Source organism: Nematostella vectensis, chromosome 15, assembly GCF_932526225.1.
Source record: "Nematostella vectensis chromosome 15, jaNemVect1.1, whole genome shotgun sequence".
Taxonomy (NCBI): Eukaryota; Metazoa; Cnidaria; class Anthozoa; order Actiniaria; family Edwardsiidae; genus Nematostella; species Nematostella vectensis.
Genome location: NC_064048.1, coordinates 6338413 through 6363972, shown reverse-complemented (window position 1 = coordinate 6363972; position 25560 = coordinate 6338413). Strand labels below are relative to the sequence as shown.

The window sequence follows — 25560 nt, the reverse complement described above, 5'->3', positions numbered from 1 at the left end:
GTAAACGTAGCAAATAGCACATTTCAGCGAATTTACAGAAAGGTTTTACTAAAAAGGGGAGGTTTTAATATTTCAGAAAAGATTTCAGAAATGATAGGGCAGAGCTGTACATACTCTTTCTTATAAGAACGTCTAATTTTCAGTTGAGGCTGGGCCATTGTTATTTTTGGTACATTTTAAGGCTGAATATGTTCTTAACGATGTTCTTAAACTTTAGTGTATTAAGGAATTAAGGAACCCAATGAATCATTAGGAAGAGAATTACACTTATGATCAATAGCAATAATGTTGTTACTATAAGCAGGATTTGATTCTGCATCAGGACTAGAAAAGAATTTTTTTCTGCTTTCTGAGCCTCGGCATAAAAGATTCTTATAAAAAAAGAGTGTAGTGGGGGCACAATGCAGAAGCATCTGGAAAGGGGGGGGGGGAGGGGGGCACAGCCATGTTCCTACTAGTCATTTCCAAAAATATTAGCCCTAAAGCATGTATTACCAGTTGCTTTTTATTGCTATTTTATTCATGTGACAATTCTACAAGCAATTCCTTGCATAATATTTACAGTTTGCAGTGATAAATACAACGTAAAATCTTCTATATACTCGTCTAACATTTTCAAGCAAAGAATATATATTCTTAACTACCATATCCCCTTCAAATATCAAGCTAGCAAGCAACAACAGTCTTATATTTGGCAAACACTAACCCTCTTGACTGTTTTTTTTTTCATGGCAATTACTGATCTTGGTAGGATAACATTGACAACATCAACAACAACAACAACAACAACAACAACAGCATTAGCAACAACAACAGCAGCAGCAGCAATAAAAGAAATGCTTTTTGGCATACCGTTATGCAAGGCAATAACAAAATAATATTATTTGCCATTTATCAAACAACCCCCGTGTATCCTTACAGGCTAAAACAAGTATTTTTGGGGGCTTGCTTTATATTTCATGCATGAAAATATAATTGAATTATCATTATTGGAATACTAGTGCATGTAATTTAAAAATTTGATTTTGCATGGTTTAACACATTATTTACTACCAACATAAAGTAACAATGGTATTTGACTATATCTCAAGGAAAACCACAATTTCCAAATGGGAATGGCAAAAATTATTAAGAAGTAGTAGCAATCACTTTGGGTGGTAGGTTTAAAAAGAGCTCCTACTTCTACATCACACACAAAAAAAAGGAATTTGATTAAACTTAGGCCATCTTTCAATAAGGACATGCCACTTTTTTGGCTGAGGGGGTGGGGGGATGGGCAGAGCTCTAGAAGTACCCCAGGCTTGGCACCTGCAGGACATTGGCGTCCCCTTTAGCCTATAGTAGACTTCCCTACAGGGCCCAGTATGAGGGTTAGGTAGACATTGTTGTCCCGGTATGAGGGTTAAGTGCCTGTGCATTATCCAGCTATCTACCGCTATTGGTCTATATGACTGTGTGGTATGTCAAGAGCTTCCTGACAGGCTTGAGGGTAACAGATGTTTTCTCTAGTACACACCTCATGCAATTTCAGGGCCAAAATCCTCATAAAGAGGATCATTCATAGAGATGTCATTATAATAGGCAGCTCTGAGACGCGAGCGCCGAAAGCGTCTGTAGTAGAAAACAGAGCCAATGATGATCAGTATACCGAATAGACAGGCCACACCTATACCCACAGCCATTCCGACAGACATATGGTGTGCATCAGGGTCTGGTAATGAGAAAATGTAATCAGTTTTTAACAGGTCATTTATATTGAATAAAGCTAGCCCCTCCAATAGAGATTTCATTCTGGCTGTAGGCTAATTGTAAGAACATGTGTATATAGCAAGTGCAAGGGAAACAGCAACAGAGCACTATCTCTGATGCTCTTTTGAGAGCATCCGTTCTCAGTGAACTTCCTTAGTTTAGAAGTGAAAGTGGCTAGAAAAGGTGCCCCTAGAAAGAGTTGATACAAAGGAATTATGGTCTCCTGGATCCCACAGGAATCAGCCAAGTGCAATGGCAAACTGCAGGATGTTGAAGTGCCATGTGAGGGCCATCATGGCTGAGACCAAAAGATGATGAGTGGTAGGAGAAGGAAGATGTACCCCAGATAGAGATTAGATAGTCACCTTTCCTGTGGGCATAGATCACTCCATTAGATGGGGTTGTAGAGGTCGATCCTGTCGGTCCTGTCATTTGACCTACAAAATTAGAGATCAACAGATTCAAAACCAATTTTTGCTAATATTTGTTGAGTTGAACGTAAGCAAAAAGACTTGTTGCAAAGCTTATATATATTTCAAGGAATCTGAGAGAGTTGGCATATATGTGTTGCAAGCATTTCCTGCACCCGCCCCCAACTTCAAAGCCTATCCTTTCAATCAACTCTAAAGTGTAAATATATTAAGGCTTCTATAAGAACAGGCCCATACCCAGGGGGGTTGCAGGTGGTGTGAATGCCGCCCCCACCCCCCCCCCCCCCCCACACACACACACACACAATCGCTGAAGGTCCACTTTCGGTTCCCAATGGACGTGTTATTTGTAGACAAAACTATAAAGCATAAGCTAGATCACTCTGGTATATAGCCAAACCCGACAATAAACATCCCGTGAAGATACTGCAAAGGCATAAAAAAATCCCTTTTTGTTCTTTCGTGGGTGGTCAGATTTTTATCAGAGAGCTCATTCCCCCCCCCCCCCCCCTGGAAATATTAGGTCAACTTTTTCGGATTTTACCCCCCACTCAAGAAAAAACCTGAGTACGAGCCTGAATAACTGCACAATTTATAGGTACAGCAGGAAATTGCTCATGGGGTGATCAGAAATAGAAACTGATCCCCCCCTCTCTAACAGCACCAATGCAATATCATGTTATTCTGTAAATGCTTGTTTAAGGGCCTATGGTACTATCTCGTTGCTACGAAACTCCGTTGCTACGAAAGGGAAAAGAGCTACATTTAGTTAAATAGACTAAAATCGACGCGCGCATGCCAACTTGGTTCCGTGGCCCAGTGGTTAGCGTGTTTGACTCGTAAGCAAGCTTTCCGGGTTCAATCCCTGGCCGAGTCTTTTTTTTTATTTTTATTTTCTTCGAAACTCCAGCTCTAATTTTCCTTTTTCTTTTTTCCAAGAGACTGAAATAAACTTTCGACATTTTGTAGAAAAGAAATGCAATTTATGTTTTTGCGAGTCAATTTGAACATTTAACAACAATTGTGAATTTTTTTCAATCAAACAATTGATATTACCATTCCTAACAACTTAGCGCATGGGATTTTTGATTTTTGAAGAAATGAAAAAGTTATTACCAAATATGTGGTTTTCGAAGAACATAAAAATTCACCATTTCTTGCGGTATCAAAATTTCGCAAATCCGATGCGTGAACTTTTAGAAAATAGTAATGTTAAAATATTTCTGCAAAAATATTATGTTAGATTTGAACAGTAGCTTCTCCAACATCCTTCTCCGATCAAATTCAATTCCCTTTTCAGAAACGTTTTTCTGTTCTGGGTCAAGTGGCCATGGGAGGGGTCAGATGACGTCATCACTTGTGTCATTTATGTCTAAAACACTTTTGTTGAAAGTTCCAAGAGATTTGACAAAAGACAGAAGCTTTTATAAAACAAACAAATTTCCCTAGCAACGGACTCAAAAGATAATACCATAGGCCCTTAAGCACCCAACTTCCAACAAGCACCTCCCTTTCTAATTAGCTAGCCACTCCTCAGGCACCTAATATTGAATAAGCACCCCACCCCCCTAAAAAGTATTTTGGCACAATGTTTTTTATTTAGTATCATCGAAGTAAAATATGCAGTGTTTTAGTTTCTTTTTTTTAGATGATTTAGCTTAGATTTAATCATATGCAATTTTAATGACATGGATCTGACATTCAATATACAGAAAAACTGAAACATTTTTAATTAAACTATAGACGACATACTTGTACCTTTTCGTGATATTGGGGAAGAAGGGAAGGTAGAAGGAAAGGTGGGTGGAATAGATGGGTTACATGGGAAGTCTGAAGACGTGTTGTATCCTGTTAAATGCATACAAAAACACACAAAAAAAGTTAGACACTGAAACACATAGCACTCTGTGCTACCTCCTGGCAACAGTGCTCAGAACTAATTCAGAAATTTTGCAAAACGGATAATAGTTACTAAAATTTGTAATTTTGTGTTAGATGCAAAATATTGACCAGAAACACTAAATCACAAAAATCTTTCTTTGCAACTAAATTTGAGTAAGAGTTACACCCTACGGAAAGTGAAGCAGTACTTGGATAGAAGAGCATCAAAACAAGGGAGATGCTTTCAAAATCCCTGAAGGTTAAATACTTCAGAAATTAAATCAGAAGACATACCATAAATGATCTAATGAACGCCCCCTATCTAAAGAATGTCTCCTATCTTATAAATGCCCCCATAAGCTATCAAGTTTGTAATGAACACCCCTCTCTAATAAACGTCCCTCTTCATTAAATGCCCCCCCCTACCCTCCCTCAAAGCTTAAAAACAGACATAGGAATTTTGGTAATATAAATCAAATTTATTAATCTGAGTTTTCCTTCTACTGCATGAGACTTGCTTAATGTCAAGAAATGCTTGCTACGCAGGCTTTAATTTAACGTGATCCTAACTGAGACTAGAGCCCTACTGCACTTGGGTTTGTTATATTTTCATAGTCTGTAAAGAACGCCCCTCTCTAATAAATGCCTCTTATCTATTAAACGCCCCCCTTTGGACAATCGAAATTTAATAATATTAAATAAAAACAAATAAATGGGCCCTTATTAGTAGATCATTTATGGTAAATGTTGTAGGTGTTGTAGGTGTTGTAGGTGACCCTGGCAGTAGGAAAGATGGTGTATCACATGCTCTTTGCCCCAGATTTTCACAAGCATTGAATCCTCACCTTTACATTTAGACATATCAACACATACTATCTGCTTTGGCATTAAAGGAATAACTTTTGTGCACGTTCCGAGAAAGCAAGAGTAGACACCAGCCTGTGGAATTAAAAGAAGTTAACCCGAACACATTTTGAAAAGGAAATTAGAAGACCTTACTAATAAGGGGCCTTGTTTCTGGGTGGACATTTTCTCCATAACTTAGCAAGCAAGTCTAGAATGCCACTATCTACATCCCTTCATTGTACGCTTAACAGGAGATTGAAATTGATTTCATAATTGAAGCTGGTGGCTTATGAGAGCTTAAAAAATGTCGAACACCCACTCCTTTGTTATTGTTTATCATTGAAAATACAGCAGATTACTCACAAGGAAACTACAGTTCCCAAGTGAAGTCTGTTATGTTATTTGCAATATTTGATTGAAAATATCTTGGTTACTTGTTTGAATTAGCCGATGGAGATGGATGCTTCGTGTGACTCGCCATTGAGCAGGAGCATATAATTACAGGACAATATGTAATTCTAACCTCGACTTGTAGAAGGTTTTTATCTCGCTTCAAGGTCAGACGCAGCTCCATGAGCTGGTTAAGTTTGACAGCTCCATCACTCAGATCTCTGTGCACGCCAATGCCCTTGGCAGGGTATTTAAGGTCCAGGTGTACCGAGGGTTTACCACACTGCTTCAGCTCAAATCGCATGAAGAAATCATTACCATGATGTGTTCCATTACACATAAGCCCTAGAAAATTAAAGTCAATATATCAGGTACTGGTGATACAAACTACAGGGTGGGCTTTTGAAAAAAAAAAGGCACATATGCTTGTCCTACACTTAGGGTATAAAATTGGGTGCACAAACTATCCGTTTGGGTATTCTAGAAAAGCAGCTGTCCCTGAGGGTGGCCTCCAGCCTGACCCAAACAATGTGAATCAGACTTCCAGTCAAACCTTTCCAGTTCTCTTTTGATAGCTATAAATGACAGAATCTTTTAAATTTATCAGGGCAGAGAGAGGCATGTCTGAAAGGTGTCTTATAAAAAAACAAAGGGGTCAAAATTGATGTAGGTCAAATCTGTGTTTCTATCACTTAGAATTAAAATCCATCTCCTCAATGAGCATATGTAACGAGTATATGTGACTACTCATGCGAAAACCGACCTTAGAGCTGTTCTGTTCCGCAAGATAACCTGTGATGCGGGTGCGTGCATTCCGTTTACGAGCCGTGAGCTGCTACAAAATTGGCGCAAGCCTTCCGTTGTGAAAACGTGAGTAAGGAATGTAACAAACGGCTAAACAGCTGATTCTTTCAATTTTCAAAGCAGTGAAATGCATTAGACATTAGACTATTAATTTGAACAAGCCTCTTCTGGCATAGAAATAAATACCAGAATAGTTTTCAGATAAACTGTGCTTTCTTTGGTTGGGTGGCCAAGTGCTTGCAAAGGATTGAATGGTGAATTTGCTATGTGCAATTTGCCATATCTAGAGAACAGGAGCAAAAAATGGCAAAATTAAAATTGTAAGGTTGTTTTAGCTTACTTTTTGTTTTATATTTTGCCTAGAGGCTCCTTGCATAATATTTTTTGTAATAAGTTTTGGTATTTTTTGTAGATGATCCGTTCTTGATATATGATTGACCAAAGTTGTCATAGATCGTGGAAAAAGTGGCATTTTCACCCAAATTGAGCAACTTCAGGAAAATCAAGAGTTTTAAAATTTGCAATATCTCAAAAACGGATTATCTACCAAAAAGTACTAAAGCTTATTTTGTTTTATTAAACAAGGAACATTCTATGCAAAAAATCAAACAAATATAAGCTAACATGACAATATGAACTTTGCCATTTTTTGCTCCTGTCCATCTAGAAAATGGGAATGATATATGGACATCATATTCTTTTGCTTTTGAACAAGATAACCAGTACATTTTCAAGTAACAATGGTTGTTTTTATTTCCCCAATACATTATGAATCCCTTCTTAACTTACACAAAATTTATCTGTAAAATTTTATAGAATATTAGACTAAGTATTTTGTATTTTTTCTGTAGGATACCAGTTGGGAGAGTATGATCGACAGTGAGAGTTTGATAACAGCTTGGGCCTTGCTTTACTCAGGGCTTCTGGAATTATGCGGAAAAAAACTCAAAATAGCCACCAGCCAATTATAAAAGGTATTTTATTATTAGTCCTAGGCCTTAATCCTAGGTTTAGCAAAGAACGCCTAGTCATTTAATTTGTGAAATTCAGTTCAAAATATCACACTCTTACGAAGAATGTCTGTCTTTTTTTATGAGAAATAGAGGTAAGAACCCTAAAAGAACACATCAGCTGTGCACTTAAATGTTTTGTCTTTCAGAACTTAGCTAAATTACGCGGGATTACGCAGAAATTTGTGGATTACGCGGATTACAAAGAGAAAGCCAAATTACGCGCTTGTTTACTAGCCACAAGCATTCTGTGATGAGCTGTGAGTTTAGCCAAAGAACAGAAAACTCTGTGGTTGGTTTTTGCATGAGATGTCACATGACAATAAATATTAGAAAAGAAAAACACTGTCATATAAGTCTAAGTCATAGTCTTCAAGTCAAACCAATTAAATAACAAATCATTTCCAAATTCAATATTAATAATTAATAAGATCATTGATTTTTATTTTTTTTATTTTTGCTTTTCAGTGATCACTACCTGAACATAGCTGGTTGACTTGGCACTTTGTCTTTTCCTTGGTGTATAATGTCAGAGCCTTTTCCAAGGACTTTGCAGACCGATGCATACTTGGGCATTCTGGGTTGGGTGGAGATGTTGTACTAGAAGACACACCTATGGTGCCTGAAAAATGAAAAACAAATGTGCTTTTAGGGTGAAGGTAGCCTGCCTTGACAGCTGACGGGGTAAAGTATGGTATGGGGGTTACTGGAGGGGAATAAGAGATGAGGGGCTAAAAGCATTTCATTCTTGAGATGAATGTTAAAAGGATACAAAATTCAAAGGAATACAGAGTTGCATGGAAGGAAGGAGAGAACAAAATAAAGGCAATCTTGACAAGGGAAGTAGACAAGAAGTTATAAATGTCATTAGGTTGAACTTATTATTAATAGAAATAAATTCCTTGCTAAATAAAAATCAGAGTTTAGTTAGCTAGCTAGGGCATAGGAATCCCAAGCTCTCTTCTTATCTTTGATAACACGGTATTTACCGTGTTTTAAAACAAGCACTATGAAAATAAAATAATCACTTATCAAAACGAAAATGATGGTTTGCCTTGTATTTATGTTTATATGTTGTGTTATGTGTAAGATAAGAGGGGGATAATTTCCAGTTCTGTTGGCACATGAATCATCTCGAAATATTATATTGTTATCATTGTCAGCTTCATTGTCACCAGTTCCCTTCTGGTTGATCACCTAACAATCTCCAATGATTTTTTAATGGAAATGCGAAAAATTGCAAAAAAAATTGTGAGGATGGGAGTGAGCGAATGGCCTGTCAAATAGCGTGGACTCTAAAAGATCCTTTTGTCTCTTGTCATTTGAGTTTTCTGTCAAACCTTAGGAAGTAAACTGTTGACAATGGCACTAACAATAGAAAATTTCATCTTCTCAAAATTTCCAAAACATGCTCCTGATAACTTATTTGAACTGAATGTGGTAACCTGTGAAAGTTTAACAAACATAAGCATATCTAGCAAAAGCATTTTATCTGTTTTAGAATCACTAGCAGACAGACAAACAAAGCATTCTGTAAGTAGCTAAAAACAAAGTAATTATTGTTATTTCTATATCTCGAAAGCATGACGTAATCATAATTTTGGGTAACTGATTAGCAAAGACATACGGTAACTTTTGAGATAAATAATTAATGTAGAAAATTGTACTAGTGTTGTATTAGAAATGTTTGCTTATCCGAAATTATTCGGCACACATTTATTATCTAACAAAAGTATCTAACTGTAACTCAACTTACAAATCCAAAGTAGGAAAGTTTGTTTACAGAAAGTTCATTCAATTCTCGATTGGAATTCATCAGAATATTCTCAAGAAAAAAGTAGCTTTAGCAAGGATATGACGTATGAATAATAGTCAGCTAGTAAATAAAAATAGAGATCTCTAAACCTTCATTTTAGAGCGAGTTTTACCCTTAAGATTCAGAGTTATTAAGTTATTATAGAAATGATTTAGGTTCCTAGTTCATGCGCCATTCGACCCGATTTGAAACAGCAAGAAATCTCTGTTCTATATCTAAGCCAAGACAATGAAAAACAAATATTTTAAAGAGCATACTCACAGAATAGGCCCAGGAGAGCTATATACGCTCGCATTTTGGTACATGGAGGGCCGATTGATGACAAAATTCGGCACAATATCGAGAAATTGTTTTGCCAAAATCGATCTGAGCCAAGATGAAAATATTGGTACAAAGTTTGCAAGTTTGCATGGGTAATTTCTGCGACCGCAGAACGATGAGCTCAGCGGTTGATGGTCAAGGGAGGGGGAAGGAAGAGAAATATTGAGCATTGTTGTTTTTCTTGACTTTTTAAAGTCCATATAACCTTTCAGACTTTATAGACTTTGTCAATTTTATTATATTTTCATCTTCCAAATGGTATGTGGTTCGTATGGACCCTATAAAACACGCGTTCGCGTGAATAACTCAAATCTGTAATATTGAGGTATTTTGGTCATAATAGTGATGACTTTTTTTGTAATAGGAACCCAGTAGAGATGTGTAAATTCTTTTTATCCATAGCGCGCGCTATTCTAGAAAATGCGCGTTTTTGTCAGTTGTAATGTTTTTGCGTCTCGCGCCACTATTCTGATGTAAATAAGCTTGTAACGATTCACCTTCTTCAGTCTGCCCTGAAGAAGTCTCATTAAAGACGAAAATTTGGCAGAGTCGATTTCCAGTTTTTGGTGTATTGCAAAATTTTTAGCAGATATTTTTTAATGCGCGCGCGCTGCATTCGCAATCAAGAATGACGACATTCTCACGAGCGCGCGCTGTTTTTGAAACCTACAACAAAACGATATTTTCTTTTTTCGCATACAATTCTCGACTTTAAACTATTCTTCGCTTCATTGTGGGTAGCATTGCAATAGAAAACACTTCGCCAATATTTTGTGGTATTGCCGTCTCTGAATTTTAACGGATTTAAGGAAAATACGTTGTTTCAGATTTTCCCGCCAAAACTTGGAATTATTCACTCGCGATTCAATCTCCTTTCGCGCGGCCCGGAAAATTTTCAAAGATCTGTAGAAAATTCAAATTTCAATCAAATTCAATTCCCTTTTCAGAATTTGAAAGTCTATCTATGCTTTGTTTTGGCTAGATTGATATAAGTGAAAGGTTTTAAGAACTTTAAAGACCATTCGAGAAAGTCAGCCACAGTTTTTTTCCTCCCCCTCCCCAACTCAGCGAAAACAAACGATGCTGCGTTTCCCCCCCCCCCCCCCTCCCCCACACACACACAATCGCGGAAGGTCCACTTTCCGTTCCCAATGGACGTGTTATTTGTAGACAAAACTATAAAGCATAAGCTAGATCACTCTGGTATATAGCCAAACCCGACAATAAACATCCCGTGAAGATACTGCAAAGGTTCTTTCGTGGGTGGTCAGATTTTTATCAGAGAGCTCATTCCCCCCCCCCCCTGGAAATATTAGGTCCACTTTTTCGGATTTTACCCCCCACTCAAGAAAAAACCTGAGTACGGGCCTGAATAACTGCACAATTTATAGGTGACAGCAGGAAATTGCTCATGGGGTGATCAGAAATAGAAACTGATCCCCCCCTCTCTAACAGCACCAATGCAATATAATGTTATTCTGTAAATGCTTGTTTAAGGGCCTATGGTACTATCTCGTTGCTACGAAACTCCGTTGCTACGAAAGGGAAAAGAGCTACATTTAGTTAAATAGACTAAAATCGACGCGCGCATGCCAACTTGGTTCCGTGGCCCAGTGGTTAGCGTGTTTGACTCGTAAGCAAGCTTTCCGGGTTCAATCCCTGGCCGAGTCTTTTTTTTTATTTTTATTTTCTTCGAAACTCCAGCTCTAATTTTCCTTTTTCTTTTTTCCAAGAGACTGAAATAAACTTTCGACATTTTGTAGAAAAGAAATGCAATTTATGTTTTTGCGAGTCAATTTGAACATTTAACAACAATTGTGAATTTTTTTCAATCAAACAATTGATATTACCATTCCTAACAACTTAGCGCATGGGATTTTTGATTTTTGAAGAAATGAAAAAGTTATTACCAAATATGTGGTTTTCGAAGAACATAAAAATTCACCATTTCTTGCGGTATCAAAATTTCGCAAATCCGATGCGTGAACTTTTAGAAAATAGTAATGTTAAAATATTTCTGCAAAAATATTATGTTAGATTTGAACAGTAGCTTCTCCAACATCCTTCTCCGATCAAATTCAATTCCCTTTTCAGAAACGTTTTTCTGTTCTGGGTCAAGTGGCCATGGGAGGGGTCAGATGACGTCATCACTTGTGTCATTTATGTCTAAAACACTTTTGTTGAAAGTTCCAAGAGATTTGACAAAAGACAGAAGCTTTTATAAAACAAACAAATTTCCCTAGCAACGGACTCAAAAGATAATACCATAGGCCCTTAAGCACCCAACTTCCAACAAGCACCTCCCTTTCTAATTAGCTAGCCACTCCTCAGGCACCTAATATTGAATAAGCACCCCACCCCCCTAAAAAGTATTTTGGCACAATGTTTTTTATTTAGTATCATCGAAGTAAAATATGCAGTGTTTTAGTTTCTTTTTTTTAGATGATTTAGCTTAGATTTAATCATATGCAATTTTAATGACATGGATCTGACATTCAATATACAGAAAAACTGAAACATTTTTAATTAAACTATAGACGACATACTTGTACCTTTTCGTGATATTGGGGAAGAAGGGAAGGTAGAAGGAAAGGTGGGTGGAATAGATGGGTTACATGGGAAGTCTGAAGACGTGTTGTATCCTGTTAAATGCATACAAAAACACACAAAAAAAGTTAGACACTGAAACACATAGCACTCTGTGCTACCTCCTGGCAACAGTGCTCAGAACTAATTCAGAAATTTTGCAAAACGGATAATAGTTACTAAAATTTGTAATTTTGTGTTAGATGCAAAATATTGACCAGAAACACTAAATCACAAAAATCTTTCTTTGCAACTAAATTTGAGTAAGAGTTACACCCTACGGAAAGTGAAGCAGTACTTGGATAGAAGAGCATCAAAACAAGGGAGATGCTTTCAAAATCCCTGAAGGTTAAATACTTCAGAAATTAAATCAGAAGACATACCATAAATGATCTAATGAACGCCCCCTATCTAAAGAATGTCTCCTATCTTATAAATGCCCCCATAAGCTATCAAGTTTGTAATGAACACCCCTCTCTAATAAACGTCCCTCTTCATTAAATGCCCCCCCCTACCCTCCCTCAAAGCTTAAAAACAGACATAGGAATTTTGGTAATATAAATCAAATTTATTAATCTGAGTTTTCCTTCTACTGCATGAGACTTGCTTAATGTCAAGAAATGCTTGCTACGCAGGCTTTAATTTAACGTGATCCTAACTGAGACTAGAGCCCTACTGCACTTGGGTTTGTTATATTTTCATAGTCTGTAAAGAACGCCCCTCTCTAATAAATGCCTCTTATCTATTAAACGCCCCCCTTTGGACAATCGAAATTTAATAATATTAAATAAAAACAAATAAATGGGCCCTTATTAGTAGATCATTTATGGTAAATGTTGTAGGTGTTGTAGGTGTTGTAGGTGACCCTGGCAGTAGGAAAGATGGTGTATCACATGCTCTTTGCCCCAGATTTTCACAAGCATTGAATCCTCACCTTTACATTTAGACATATCAACACATACTATCTGCTTTGGCATTAAAGGAATAACTTTTGTGCACGTTCCGAGAAAGCAAGAGTAGACACCAGCCTGTGGAATTAAAAGAAGTTAACCCGAACACATTTTGAAAAGGAAATTAGAAGACCTTACTAATAAGGGGCCTTGTTTCTGGGTGGACATTTTCTCCATAACTTAGCAAGCAAGTCTAGAATGCCACTATCTACATCCCTTCATTGTACGCTTAACAGGAGATTGAAATTGATTTCATAATTGAAGCTGGTGGCTTATGAGAGCTTAAAAAATGTCGAACACCCACTCCTTTGTTATTGTTTATCATTGAAAATACAGCAGATTACTCACAAGGAAACTACAGTTCCCAAGTGAAGTCTGTTATGTTATTTGCAATATTTGATTGAAAATATCTTGGTTACTTGTTTGAATTAGCCGATGGAGATGGATGCTTCGTGTGACTCGCCATTGAGCAGGAGCATATAATTACAGGACAATATGTAATTCTAACCTCGACTTGTAGAAGGTTTTTATCTCGCTTCAAGGTCAGACGCAGCTCCATGAGCTGGTTAAGTTTGACAGCTCCATCACTCAGATCTCTGTGCACGCCAATGCCCTTGGCAGGGTATTTAAGGTCCAGGTGTACCGAGGGTTTACCACACTGCTTCAGCTCAAATCGCATGAAGAAATCATTACCATGATGTGTTCCATTACACATAAGCCCTAGAAAATTAAAGTCAATATATCAGGTACTGGTGATACAAACTACAGGGTGGGCTTTTGAAAAAAAAAAGGCACATATGCTTGTCCTACACTTAGGGTATAAAATTGGGTGCACAAACTATCCGTTTGGGTATTCTAGAAAAGCAGCTGTCCCTGAGGGTGGCCTCCAGCCTGACCCAAACAATGTGAATCAGACTTCCAGTCAAACCTTTCCAGTTCTCTTTTGATAGCTATAAATGACAGAATCTTTTAAATTTATCAGGGCAGAGAGAGGCATGTCTGAAAGGTGTCTTATAAAAAAACAAAGGGGTCAAAATTGATGTAGGTCAAATCTGTGTTTCTATCACTTAGAATTAAAATCCATCTCCTCAATGAGCATATGTAACGAGTATATGTGACTACTCATGCGAAAACCGACCTTAGAGCTGTTCTGTTCCGCAAGATAACCTGTGATGCGGGTGCGTGCATTCCGTTTACGAGCCGTGAGCTGCTACAAAATTGGCGCAAGCCTTCCGTTGTGAAAACGTGAGTAAGGAATGTAACAAACGGCTAAACAGCTGATTCTTTCAATTTTCAAAGCAGTGAAATGCATTAGACATTAGACTATTAATTTGAACAAGCCTCTTCTGGCATAGAAATAAATACCAGAATAGTTTTCAGATAAACTGTGCTTTCTTTGGTTGGGTGGCCAAGTGCTTGCAAAGGATTGAATGGTGAATTTGCTATGTGCAATTTGCCATATCTAGAGAACAGGAGCAAAAAATGGCAAAATTAAAATTGTAAGGTTGTTTTAGCTTACTTTTTGTTTTATATTTTGCCTAGAGGCTCCTTGCATAATATTTTTTGTAATAAGTTTTGGTATTTTTTGTAGATGATCCGTTCTTGATATATGATTGACCAAAGTTGTCATAGATCGTGGAAAAAGTGGCATTTTCACCCAAATTGAGCAACTTCAGGAAAATCAAGAGTTTTAAAATTTGCAATATCTCAAAAACGGATTATCTACCAAAAAGTACTAAAGCTTATTTTGTTTTATTAAACAAGGAACATTCTATGCAAAAAATCAAACAAATATAAGCTAACATGACAATATGAACTTTGCCATTTTTTGCTCCTGTCCATCTAGAAAATGGGAATGATATATGGACATCATATTCTTTTGCTTTTGAACAAGATAACCAGTACATTTTCAAGTAACAATGGTTGTTTTTATTTCCCCAATACATTATGAATCCCTTCTTAACTTACACAAAATTTATCTGTAAAATTTTATAGAATATTAGACTAAGTATTTTGTATTTTTTCTGTAGGATACCAGTTGGGAGAGTATGATCGACAGTGAGAGTTTGATAACAGCTTGGGCCTTGCTTTACTCAGGGCTTCTGGAATTATGCGGAAAAAAACTCAAAATAGCCACCAGCCAATTATAAAAGGTATTTTATTATTAGTCCTAGGCCTTAATCCTAGGTTTAGCAAAGAACGCCTAGTCATTTAATTTGTGAAATTCAGTTCAAAATATCACACTCTTACGAAGAATGTCTGTCTTTTTTTATGAGAAATAGAGGTAAGAACCCTAAAAGAACACATCAGCTGTGCACTTAAATGTTTTGTCTTTCAGAACTTAGCTAAATTACGCGGGATTACGCAGAAATTTGTGGATTACGCGGATTACAAAGAGAAAGCCAAATTACGCGCTTGTTTACTAGCCACAAGCATTCTGTGATGAGCTGTGAGTTTAGCCAAAGAACAGAAAACTCTGTGGTTGGTTTTTGCATGAGATGTCACATGACAATAAATATTAGAAAAGAAAAACACTGTCATATAAGTCTAAGTCATAGTCTTCAAGTCAAACCAATTAAATAACAAATCATTTCCAAATTCAATATTAATAATTAATAAGATCATTGATTTTTATTTTTTTTATTTTTGCTTTTCAGTGATCACTACCTGAACATAGCTGGTTGACTTGGCACTTTGTCTTTTCCTTGGTGTATAATGTCAGAGCCTTTTCCAAGGACTTTGCAGACCGATGCATACTTGGGCATTCTGGGTTGGGTGGAGATGTTGTACTAGAAGACACACCTATGGTGCCTGAAAAATGAAAAACAAATGTGCTTTTAGGGTGAAGGTAGCCTGCCTTGACAGCTGACGGGGTAAAGTATGGTATGGGGGTTACTGGAGGGGAATAAGAGATGAGGGGCTAAAAGCATTTCATTCTTGAGATGAATGTTAAAAGGATACAAAATTCAAAGGAATACAGAGTTGCATGGAAGGAAGGAGAGAACAAAATAAAGGCAATCTTGACAAGGGAAGTAGACAAGAAGTTATAAATGTCATTAGGTTGAACTTATTATTAATAGAAATAAATTCCTTGCTAAATAAAAATCAGAGTTTAGTTAGCTAGCTAGGGCATAGGAATCCCAAGCTCTCTTCTTATCTTTGATAACACGGTATTTACCGTGTTTTAAAACAAGCACTATGAAAATAAAATAATCACTTATCAAAACGAAAATGATGGTTTGCCTTGTATTTATGTTTATATGTTGTGTTATGTGTAAGATAAGAGGGGGATAATTTCCAGTTCTGTTGGCACATGAATCATCTCGAAATATTATATTGTTATCATTGTCAGCTTCATTGTCACCAGTTCCCTTCTGGTTGATCACCTAACAATCTCCAATGATTTTTTAATGGAAATGCGAAAAATTGCAAAAAAAATTGTGAGGATGGGAGTGAGCGAATGGCCTGTCAAATAGCGTGGACTCTAAAAGATCCTTTTGTCTCTTGTCATTTGAGTTTTCTGTCAAACCTTAGGAAGTAAACTGTTGACAATGGCACTAACAATAGAAAATTTCATCTTCTCAAAATTTCCAAAACATGCTCCTGATAACTTATTTGAACTGAATGTGGTAACCTGTGAAAGTTTAACAAACATAAGCATATCTAGCAAAAGCATTTTATCTGTTTTAGAATCACTAGCAGACAGACAAACAAAGCATTCTGTAAGTAGCTAAAAACAAAGTAATTATTGTTATTTCTATATCTCGAAAGCATGACGTAATCATAATTTTGGGTAACTGATTAGCAAAGACATACGGTAACTTTTGAGATAAATAATTAATGTAGAAAATTGTACTAGTGTTGTATTAGAAATGTTTGCTTATCCGAAATTATTCGGCACACATTTATTATCTAACAAAAGTATCTAACTGTAACTCAACTTACAAATCCAAAGTAGGAAAGTTTGTTTACAGAAAGTTCATTCAATTCTCGATTGGAATTCATCAGAATATTCTCAAGAAAAAAGTAGCTTTAGCAAGGATATGACGTATGAATAATAGTCAGCTAGTAAATAAAAATAGAGATCTCTAAACCTTCATTTTAGAGCGAGTTTTACCCTTAAGATTCAGAGTTATTAAGTTATTATAGAAATGATTTAGGTTCCTAGTTCATGCGCCATTCGACCCGATTTGAAACAGCAAGAAATCTCTGTTCTATATCTAAGCCAAGACAATGAAAAACAAATATTTTAAAGAGCATACTCACAGAATAGGCCCAGGAGAGCTATATACGCTCGCATTTTGGTACATGGAGGGCCGATTGATGACAAAATTCGGCACAATATCGAGAAATTGTTTTGCCAAAATCGATCTGAGCCAAGATGAAAATATTGGTACAAAGTTTGCAAGTTTGCATGGGTAATTTCTGCGACCGCAGAACGATGAGCTCAGCGGTTGATGGTCAAGGGAGGGGGAAGGAAGAGAAATATTGAGCATTGTTGTTTTTCTTGACTTTTTAAAGTCCATATAACCTTTCAGACTTTATAGACTTTGTCAATTTTATTATATTTTCATCTTCCAAATGGTATGTGGTTCGTATGGACCCTATAAAACACGCGTTCGCGTGAATAACTCAAATCTGTAATATTGAGGTATTTTGGTCATAATAGTGATGACTTTTTTTGTAATAGGAACCCAGTAGAGATGTGTAAATTCTTTTTATCCATAGCGCGCGCTATTCTAGAAAATGCGCGTTTTTGTCAGTTGTAATGTTTTTGCGTCTCGCGCCACTATTCTGATGTAAATAAGCTTGTAACGATTCACCTTCTTCAGTCTGCCCTGAAGAAGTCTCATTAAAGACGAAAATTTGGCAGAGTCGATTTCCAGTTTTTGGTGTATTGCAAAATTTTTAGCAGATATTTTTTAATGCGCGCGCGCTGCATTCGCAATCAAGAATGACGACATTCTCACGAGCGCGCGCTGTTTTTGAAACCTACAACAAAACGATATTTTCTTTTTTCGCATACAATTCTCGACTTTAAACTATTCTTCGCTTCATTGTGGGTAGCATTGCAATAGAAAACACTTCGCCAATATTTTGTGGTATTGCCGTCTCTGAATTTTAACGGATTTAAGGAAAATACGTTGTTTCAGATTTTCCCGCCAAAACTTGGAATTATTCACTCGCGATTCAATCTCCTTTCGCGCGGCCCGGAAAATTTTCAAAGATCTGTAGAAAATTCAAATTTCAATCAAATTCAATTCCCTTTTCAGAATTTGAAAGTCTATCTATGCTTTGTTTTGGCTAGATTGATATAAGTGAAAGGTTTTAAGAACTTTAAAGACCATTCGAGAAAGTCAGCCACAGTTTTTTTCCTCCCCCTCCCCAACTCAGCGAAAACAAACGATGCTGCGTTTCCCCCCCCCCCCCCCTCCCCCACACACACACAATCGCGGAAGGTCCACTTTCCGTTCCCAATGGACGTGTTATTTGTAGACAAAACTATAAAGCATAAGCTAGATCACTCTGGTATATAGCCAAACCCGACAATAAACATCCCGTGAAGATACTGCAAAGGTTCTTTCGTGGGTGGTCAGATTTTTATCAGAGAGCTCATTCCCCCCCCCCCCTGGAAATATTAGGTCCACTTTTTCGGATTTTACCCCCCACTCAAGAAAAAACCTGAGTACGGGCCTGAATAACTGCACAATTTATAGGTGACAGCAGGAAATTGCTCATGGGGTGATCAGAAATAGAAACTGATCCCCCCCTCTCTAACAGCACCAATGCAATATAATGTTATTCTGTAAATGCTTGTTTAAGGGCCTATGGTACTATCTCGTTGCTACGAAACTCCGTTGCTACGAAAGAGAAAAGAGCTACATTTGGTTAAATAGACTAAAATCGACGCGCGCATGCCAACTTGGTTCCGTGGCCCAGTGGTTAGCGCGTTTGACTCGTAAGCAAGCGTTCCGGGTTCAATCCCTGGCCGAGTCTTTTTTTTTATTTTTATTTTCTTCGAAACTCCAGCTCTAATTTTCCTTTTTCTTTTTTCCAAGAGACTGAAATAAACTTTCGACATTTTGTAGAAAAGAAATGCAATTTATATATGTTTTTGCGAGTCAATTTGAACATTTTACAACAATTGTGAATTTTTTTCAATCAAACAATTGATATTACCATTCCTAACAACTTAGCGCATGGGATTTTTGATTTTTGAAGAAATGAAAAAGTTATTACCAAATATGTGGTTTTTGAAGAACATAAAAATTCGCCATTTCTTGCAGTATCAAAATTTCGCAAATCCGATGCGTGAACTTTTAGAAAATAGTAATGTTAAAATATTTCTGCAAAAATATTATGTTAGATTTGAACAGTAGCTTCTCCAACATCCTTCTCCGATCAAATTCAATTCCCTTTTCTGTTTTTCTGTTCTGGGTCAAGTGGTCATGGGAGGGGTCAGATGACGTCATCACTTGTGTCATTTATGTCTAAAACACTTTTGTTGAAAGTTCCAAGAGATTTGACAAAAGACAGAAGCTTTTATAAAACAAACAAATTTCCATAGCAACGGACTCAAAAGATAATACCATAGGCCCTTTTAAGGGTGCTTAAAAGCACCCAACTTCCAACAAGCACCTCCCTTTCTAATTAGCTAGCCACTCCTCAGGCACCTAATATTGAATAAGCACCCCACCCCCCCCCCCCCTTAAAAGTATTTTGGCACAATGTTTTTTATTTATTATCATCAAAGTAAAATATGCAGTGTTTTAGTTTCTTATGGTTAGATGATTTAGCTTAGATTTAATCATATGCAATTTTAATGACATGGATCTGACATTCAATATACAGAAAAACTGAAACATTTTTAATTAAACTATAGATGACATACTTGTACCTTTTCGTGATATTGGGGAAGAAGGGAAGGTAGAAGGAAAGGTGGGTGGAATAGATGGGTTACATGGAAAGTCTGAAGACGTGTTGTATCCTGTTAAATGCATACAAAAACACACAAAAAAAGTTAGACACTGAAACACATAGCACTCTGTGCTACCTCCTGGCAACAGTGCTCAGAACTAATTCAGAAATTTTGCAAAACGGATAATAGTTACTAAAATTTGTAATTTTGTGTTAGATGCAAAATATTGACCAGAAACACTAAATCACAAAAATCTTTCTTTGCAACTAAATTTGAGTAAGAGTTACACCCTACGGAAAGTGAAGCAGTACTTGGATAGAAGAGCATCAAAACAAGGGAGATGCTTTCAAAATCCCTGAAGGTTAAATACTTCAGAAATTAAATCAGAAGACATACCATAAATGATCTAATGAACGCCCCCTATCTAAAGAATGCCTCCTATCTTATAAATGCCCCCCTAAGCTATCAAGTTTGTAATGAACACCCCTCTCTAATAAACGTCCCTCTTCATTAAACGCCCCCCCCTACCCTCCCTCAAAGCTTAAAAACAGACATAGGAAATTTGGTAATATAAATCAAATTTATTTATCTGAGTTTTGCTTCTACTGCATGAGACTTGCTTAATGTCAAGAAATGCTTGCTACGCAGGCTTTAATTTAACGTGATCCTAACTGAGAGCCCCACTGCACTTGGGTTTGTTATAATTTCATAGTCTTTAAAGAACACCCCTCTCTAATAAATGCCTCCTATCTATTGAACGCCCCCCCTTCGAACAGTCGAAATTTAATAATATTAAATAAAAATGAATAAATGGGCCCTTATTAGTAGGTCATTTATGGTAAATGTTGTAGGTGACTAGTGCTGGAATGCTAAAACCCTGGCAGTAGGAAAGATGGTGTATCACATCCTCTTTGCCCCAGATTTTGACGAGCATTGAATCCTCACCTTTACATTTAGACATATCAACACAAACTATCTGATTTGGCATTAAAGGAATAACTTGTGTGCAAGTTCTGAGAATGCAGGAGTAGACACCAGCCTGTGGAATTAAAAGAAGTTAACCCGAACACATTTTGAAAAGGAAATTAGAAGACCTTACTAATAAGGGGCCTTGTTTCTGGGTGGAGATTTTCTCCATAACTTAGCAAGCAAGTCTAGAATGCCACTATCTACATCCCTTCATTGTACGCTTAACAGGAGATTGAAATTGATTTCATAATTGAAGCTGGTGGCTTATGAGAGCTTAAAAATGTCGAACACTCACTCCTTTGTTATTGTTTATCATTGAAAATACAGCAGATTACTCACAAGGAAACTACAGTTCAAAAGTGAAGTCTGTTATGTTATTTGCAATATTTGATTGAAAATATCTTGGTTACTTGTTTGAATTAGCCGATGGAGATGGATGCTTCCTGTGACTCGCCATTGAGCAGGAGCATATAATTACAGGACAATATGTAATTCTAACCTTGACACGTAGAAGGTTTTTATCTCGCTTCAAGGTCAGACGCAGCTCCATGAGCTGGTTAAGTTTGACAGCTCCATCACTCAGATCTCTGTGCACGTCGATGCCCTTGGCAGGGTATTTAAGGTCCAGGTGTACCGAGGGTTTACCACACTGCTTCAGCTCAAATCGCATGAAGAAATCATTACCATGATGTGTTCCATTACACATAAGCCCTAGAAAATTAAAGTCAATATATCAGGTACGGGTGATACAAACTACAGGGTGGGCTTTTGAAAAAAAAAAAAAAGGGACATATGCTTGTCCTACACTTAGGGTATAAAATTGGGTGCACAAACTATCCGTTTGGGTATTCTAGAAAAGCAGCTGTCCCTGAGGGTGGCCTCCAGCCTGACCCAAACAATGTGAATCAGACTTCCAGTCAAACCTTTCCAGTTCTCTTTTGATAGCTATAAATGACAGAATCTTTTAAATTTATCAGGGCAGAGAGAGGCATGTCTGAAAGGTGTCTTATAAAAAAACAAAGGGGTCAAAATTGATGTAGGTCAAATCTGTGTTTCTATCACTTAGAATTAAAATCCATCTCCTCAATGAGTATATGTAACAAGTATATGTGACTACTCATGCGAAAACCGACCAGCTGTTCTGTTCCGCAAGATAACCTGTGATGCGGGTGCGTGCATTCCGTTTACGAGCCGTGAGCTGCTACAAAATTGGCACAAGCCTTCCGTTGTGAAAACGTGAGTAAGGAATGTAACAAACGGCTAAACAGCTGATTCTTTCAATTTTCAAAGCAGTGAAATGCATTAGACATTAGACTATTAATTTGAACAAGCCTCTTCTGGCATAGAAATAAATACCAGAATAGTTTTCAGATAAACTGTGCTTTCTTTGGTTGGATGGCCAAGTGCTTGCAAAGGATTGAATGGTGAATTTGCTATGTGCAATTTGCCACATCTAGAGAACAGGAGCAAAAAATGGCAACATTAAAATTGTAAGGTTGTTTTAGCTTACTTTTTGTTTTATATTTTGCCTAGAGGCTCCTTGCATAATATAAAACAAAATAAGTTTTAGTATTTTTTGTAGATGATCCGTTCTTGATATATGATTGACCAAAGTTGCCATAGATCCTGAAAAAAGTGGCATTTTCACCCAAATTGAGCAACTTCAGGAAAATCAAGACTTTTAAAATTTGCAATATCTCAAAAACGGATTATCTACCAAAAAGTACTAAAGCTTATTTTGTTTTATTAAACAAGGAACATTCTATGCAAAAAATCAAACAAATGTAAGCTAACACGACAATATGAACTTTGCCATTTTTTGCTCCTGTCCATCTAGAAAATGGGAATGATATATGGACATCATATTCTTTTGCTTTTGAACAAGATAACCAGTACATTTTCAAGTAACAATGGTTGTTTTTATTTCCCCAATACATTATGAATCCCTTCTTAACTTACACAAAATTTATCTGTAAAATTTTATAGAATATTAGACTAAGTATTTTGTATTTTTTCTGTAGGATACCAGTTGGGAGAGTATGATCGACAGTGAGAGTTTGATAACAGCTTGGGCCTTGCTTTACTCAGGGCTTCTGGAATTATGCGGAAAAAAACTCAAAATAGCCACCAGCCAATTATAAAAGGTATTTTATTATTAGTCCTAGGCCTTAGTCCTAGGTTTAGCAAAGAACGCCTAGTCATTTAATTTGTGAAATTCAGTTCAAAATATCACACTCTTACGAAGAATGTCTGTCTTTTTTTATGAGAAATAGAGGTAAGAACCCTAAAAGAACACATCAGCTGTGCACTTAAATGTTTTGTCTTTCAAAACTTAGCTAAATTACGCGGGATTACGCAGAAATTTGTGGATTACGCGGATTACAAGGAGAAAGCCAAATTACGCGCTTGTTTACTAGCCACAAGCGTTCTGTGATGAGCTGTGAGTTTAGGCAAAGAACAGAAAACTCTGTGGTTGGTTTTTGCATGAGATGTCACATGACAATAAATATTAGAAAAGAAAAACACTGTCATATAAGTCTAAGTCATAGTCTTCAAGTCAAACCAATTAAATAACAAATCATTTCCAAATTCAATATTAATAATTAATAAGATCATTGATTTTTATTTTTTCATTTTTGCTTTTCATTGATCACTACCTGAACATAGCTGGTTGACTTGGCACTTTGTCTTTTCCTTGGTGTATAATGTCAGAGCCTTTTCCAAGGACTTTGCAGACCGATGCATACTTGGGCATTCTGGGTTGGGTGGAGATGTTGTACTAGAAGACACACCTATGGTGCCTGAAAAATGAAAAACAAATGTGCTTTTAGGGTGAAGGTAGCCTGCATTGACAGCTGACGGGGTAAAGTATGGTATGGGGGTTACTGGAGGGGAATAAGAGATGAGGGGCTAAAAGCATTTCATTCTTGAGATGGATGTTAAAAGGATACAAAATTCAAAGGAATACAGAGTTGCATGGAAGGAAGGAGAGAACAAAAGAAAGGCAATCTTGACAAGGGAAGTAGACAAGAAGTTATAAATGTCATTAGGTTGAACTTATTATTAATAGAAATAAATTCCTTGCTAAATAAAAATCAGAGTTTAGTTAGCTAGCTAGAGCATAGGAATCCCAAGCTCTCTTCTTATCTTTGATAATACGGTATTTACCGTGTTTTAAAACAAGCACTATGAAAATAAAATAATCACTTATCAAAACGAAAATGATGGTTTGCCTTGTATTTATGTTTATATGTTGTGTTATGTGTAAGATAAGAGGGGGATTATTTCCAGTTCCGTTGGCACATGAATTATCTCGAAATATTATATTGTTATCATTGTCAGCCTCATTGTCACCAGTTCCCTTATGGTTGATCACCTAACAATCTCCAATGATTTTTTAATGGAAACGCGAAAAATTGAAAAAAAAATTGTGAGGATGGGAGTGAGCGAATGGCCTGTCAAATAGCGTGGACTCTAAAAGATCCTTTTGTCTCTTGTCATTTGAGTTTTCTGTCAAACCTTAGGAAGTAAACTGTTGACAATGGCACTAACAATAGAAAATTTCATCTTCTCAAAATTTCCAAAACATGCTCCTGATAACTTATTTGAACTGAATGTGGTAACCTGTGAAAGTTTAACAAACATAAGCATATCTAGCAAAAGCATTTTATCTGTTTTAGAATCACTAGCAGACAGACAAACAAAGCATTCTGTAAGTAGCTAAAAACAAAGTAATTATTGTTATTTCTATATCTCGAAAGCATGACGTAATCATAATTTTGGGTAACTGATTAGCAAAGACATACGGTAAAGAGATAAATAATTAATGTAGAAAATTGTACTAGTGTTGTATTAGAAATGTTTGCTTATCCGAAATTATTCGGCACACATTTATTATCTAACAAAAGTATCTAACTGTAACTCAACTTACAAATCCAAAGTAGGAAAGTTTGTTTACAGAAAGTTCATTCAATTCTCGATTGGAATTCATCAGAATATTCTCAAGAAAAAAGTAGCTTTAGCAAGGATATGACGTATGAATAATAGTCAGCTAGTAAATAAAAATAGAGATCTCTAAACCTTCATTTTAGAGCGAGTTTTACCCTTAAGATTCAGAGTTATTAAGTTATTATAGAAATGATTTAGGTTCCTAGTTCATGCGCCATTCGACCCGATTTGAAACAGCAAGAAATCTCTGTTCTATATCTAAGCCAAGACAATGAAAAACAAATATTTTAAAGAGCATACTCACAGAATAGGCCCAGGAGAGCTATATACGCTCGCATTTTGGTACATGGAGGGCCGATTGATGACAAAATTCGGCACAATATCGAGAAATTGTTTTGCCAAAATCGATCTGAGCCAAGATGAAAATATTGGTACAAAGTTTGCAAGTTTGCATGGGTAATTTCTGCGACCGCAGAACGATGAGCTCAGCGGTTGATGGTCGAGGGAGGGGGAAGGAAGAGAAATATTGAGCATTGTTGTTTTTCTTGACTTTTTAAAGTCCATATAGCCTTTCAGAGTTTATAGACTTTGTCAATTTTATTATATTTTCATCTTCCAAATGGTATGTGGTTCGTATGGACCCTATAAAACACGCGTTCACGTGAATAACTCAAATCTGTAATACTGAGGTATTTTGGTCAACTATCGGAAAAAAGGCCGTGAACTGAAAGGACCGGGTCCAGTCATTTGTGACGTAGAACAAGACGTCAACCAAATTACACGAGAAAACATATGCGCTCGCTAAACCGGTTCCCGTCTTCATTTCTTCTTAGTTATTGCTGAAGAACGTTGTGTGATTACAACTTTTACCGTCATCTTTATATCTCACGTAGACCCAAGCGGTAATCACCCCGGTCGTCCCGGCAAAATCGCTCGCGCT

The 25560-nt window shown here is 36.7% G+C and overlaps 1 protein-coding gene across 1 annotated transcript; it reads right to left on the bottom strand.

The window, feature by feature from the left end:
• Positions 1–487: 487 nt before the first annotated feature.
• Positions 488–25082, bottom strand: LOC5511396. The gene is made up of 15 exons (XM_048722385.1): positions 24925–25082; positions 23330–23473; positions 21172–21383; positions 20649–20742; positions 19683–19772; positions 15452–15595; positions 13293–13504; positions 12769–12862; positions 11801–11890; positions 7590–7733; positions 5431–5642; positions 4907–5000; positions 3939–4028; positions 2115–2186; positions 488–1711 (listed from the first exon to the last, which is right to left on the bottom strand). Exons 1-15 carry the CDS (start codon positions 24956–24958, stop codon positions 1518–1520), a joined length of 1920 nt encoding a protein of 639 aa, XP_048578342.1. The 5' UTR covers positions 24959–25082; the 3' UTR covers positions 488–1517.
• Positions 25083–25560: the final 478 nt, after the last annotated feature.

Excerpts from the sequence above, each read along its gene's own strand:
- LOC5511396 (XM_048722385.1), bottom strand. The coding sequence starts at position 24,958 with ATGCGAGCGTATATAGCTCTCCTGGGCCTATTCT. Across the intron at positions 12,863-13,292 it reads AAAACCTTCTACAAGTCGAG|GCTGGTGTCTACTCTTGCTT; the intron begins GTTAGAATTACA and ends TTAATTCCACAG. Across the intron at positions 5,643-7,589 it reads AGTCAACCAGCTATGTTCAG|GGCTTATGTGTAATGGAACA; the intron begins GTAGTGATCACT and ends TTAATTTTCTAG.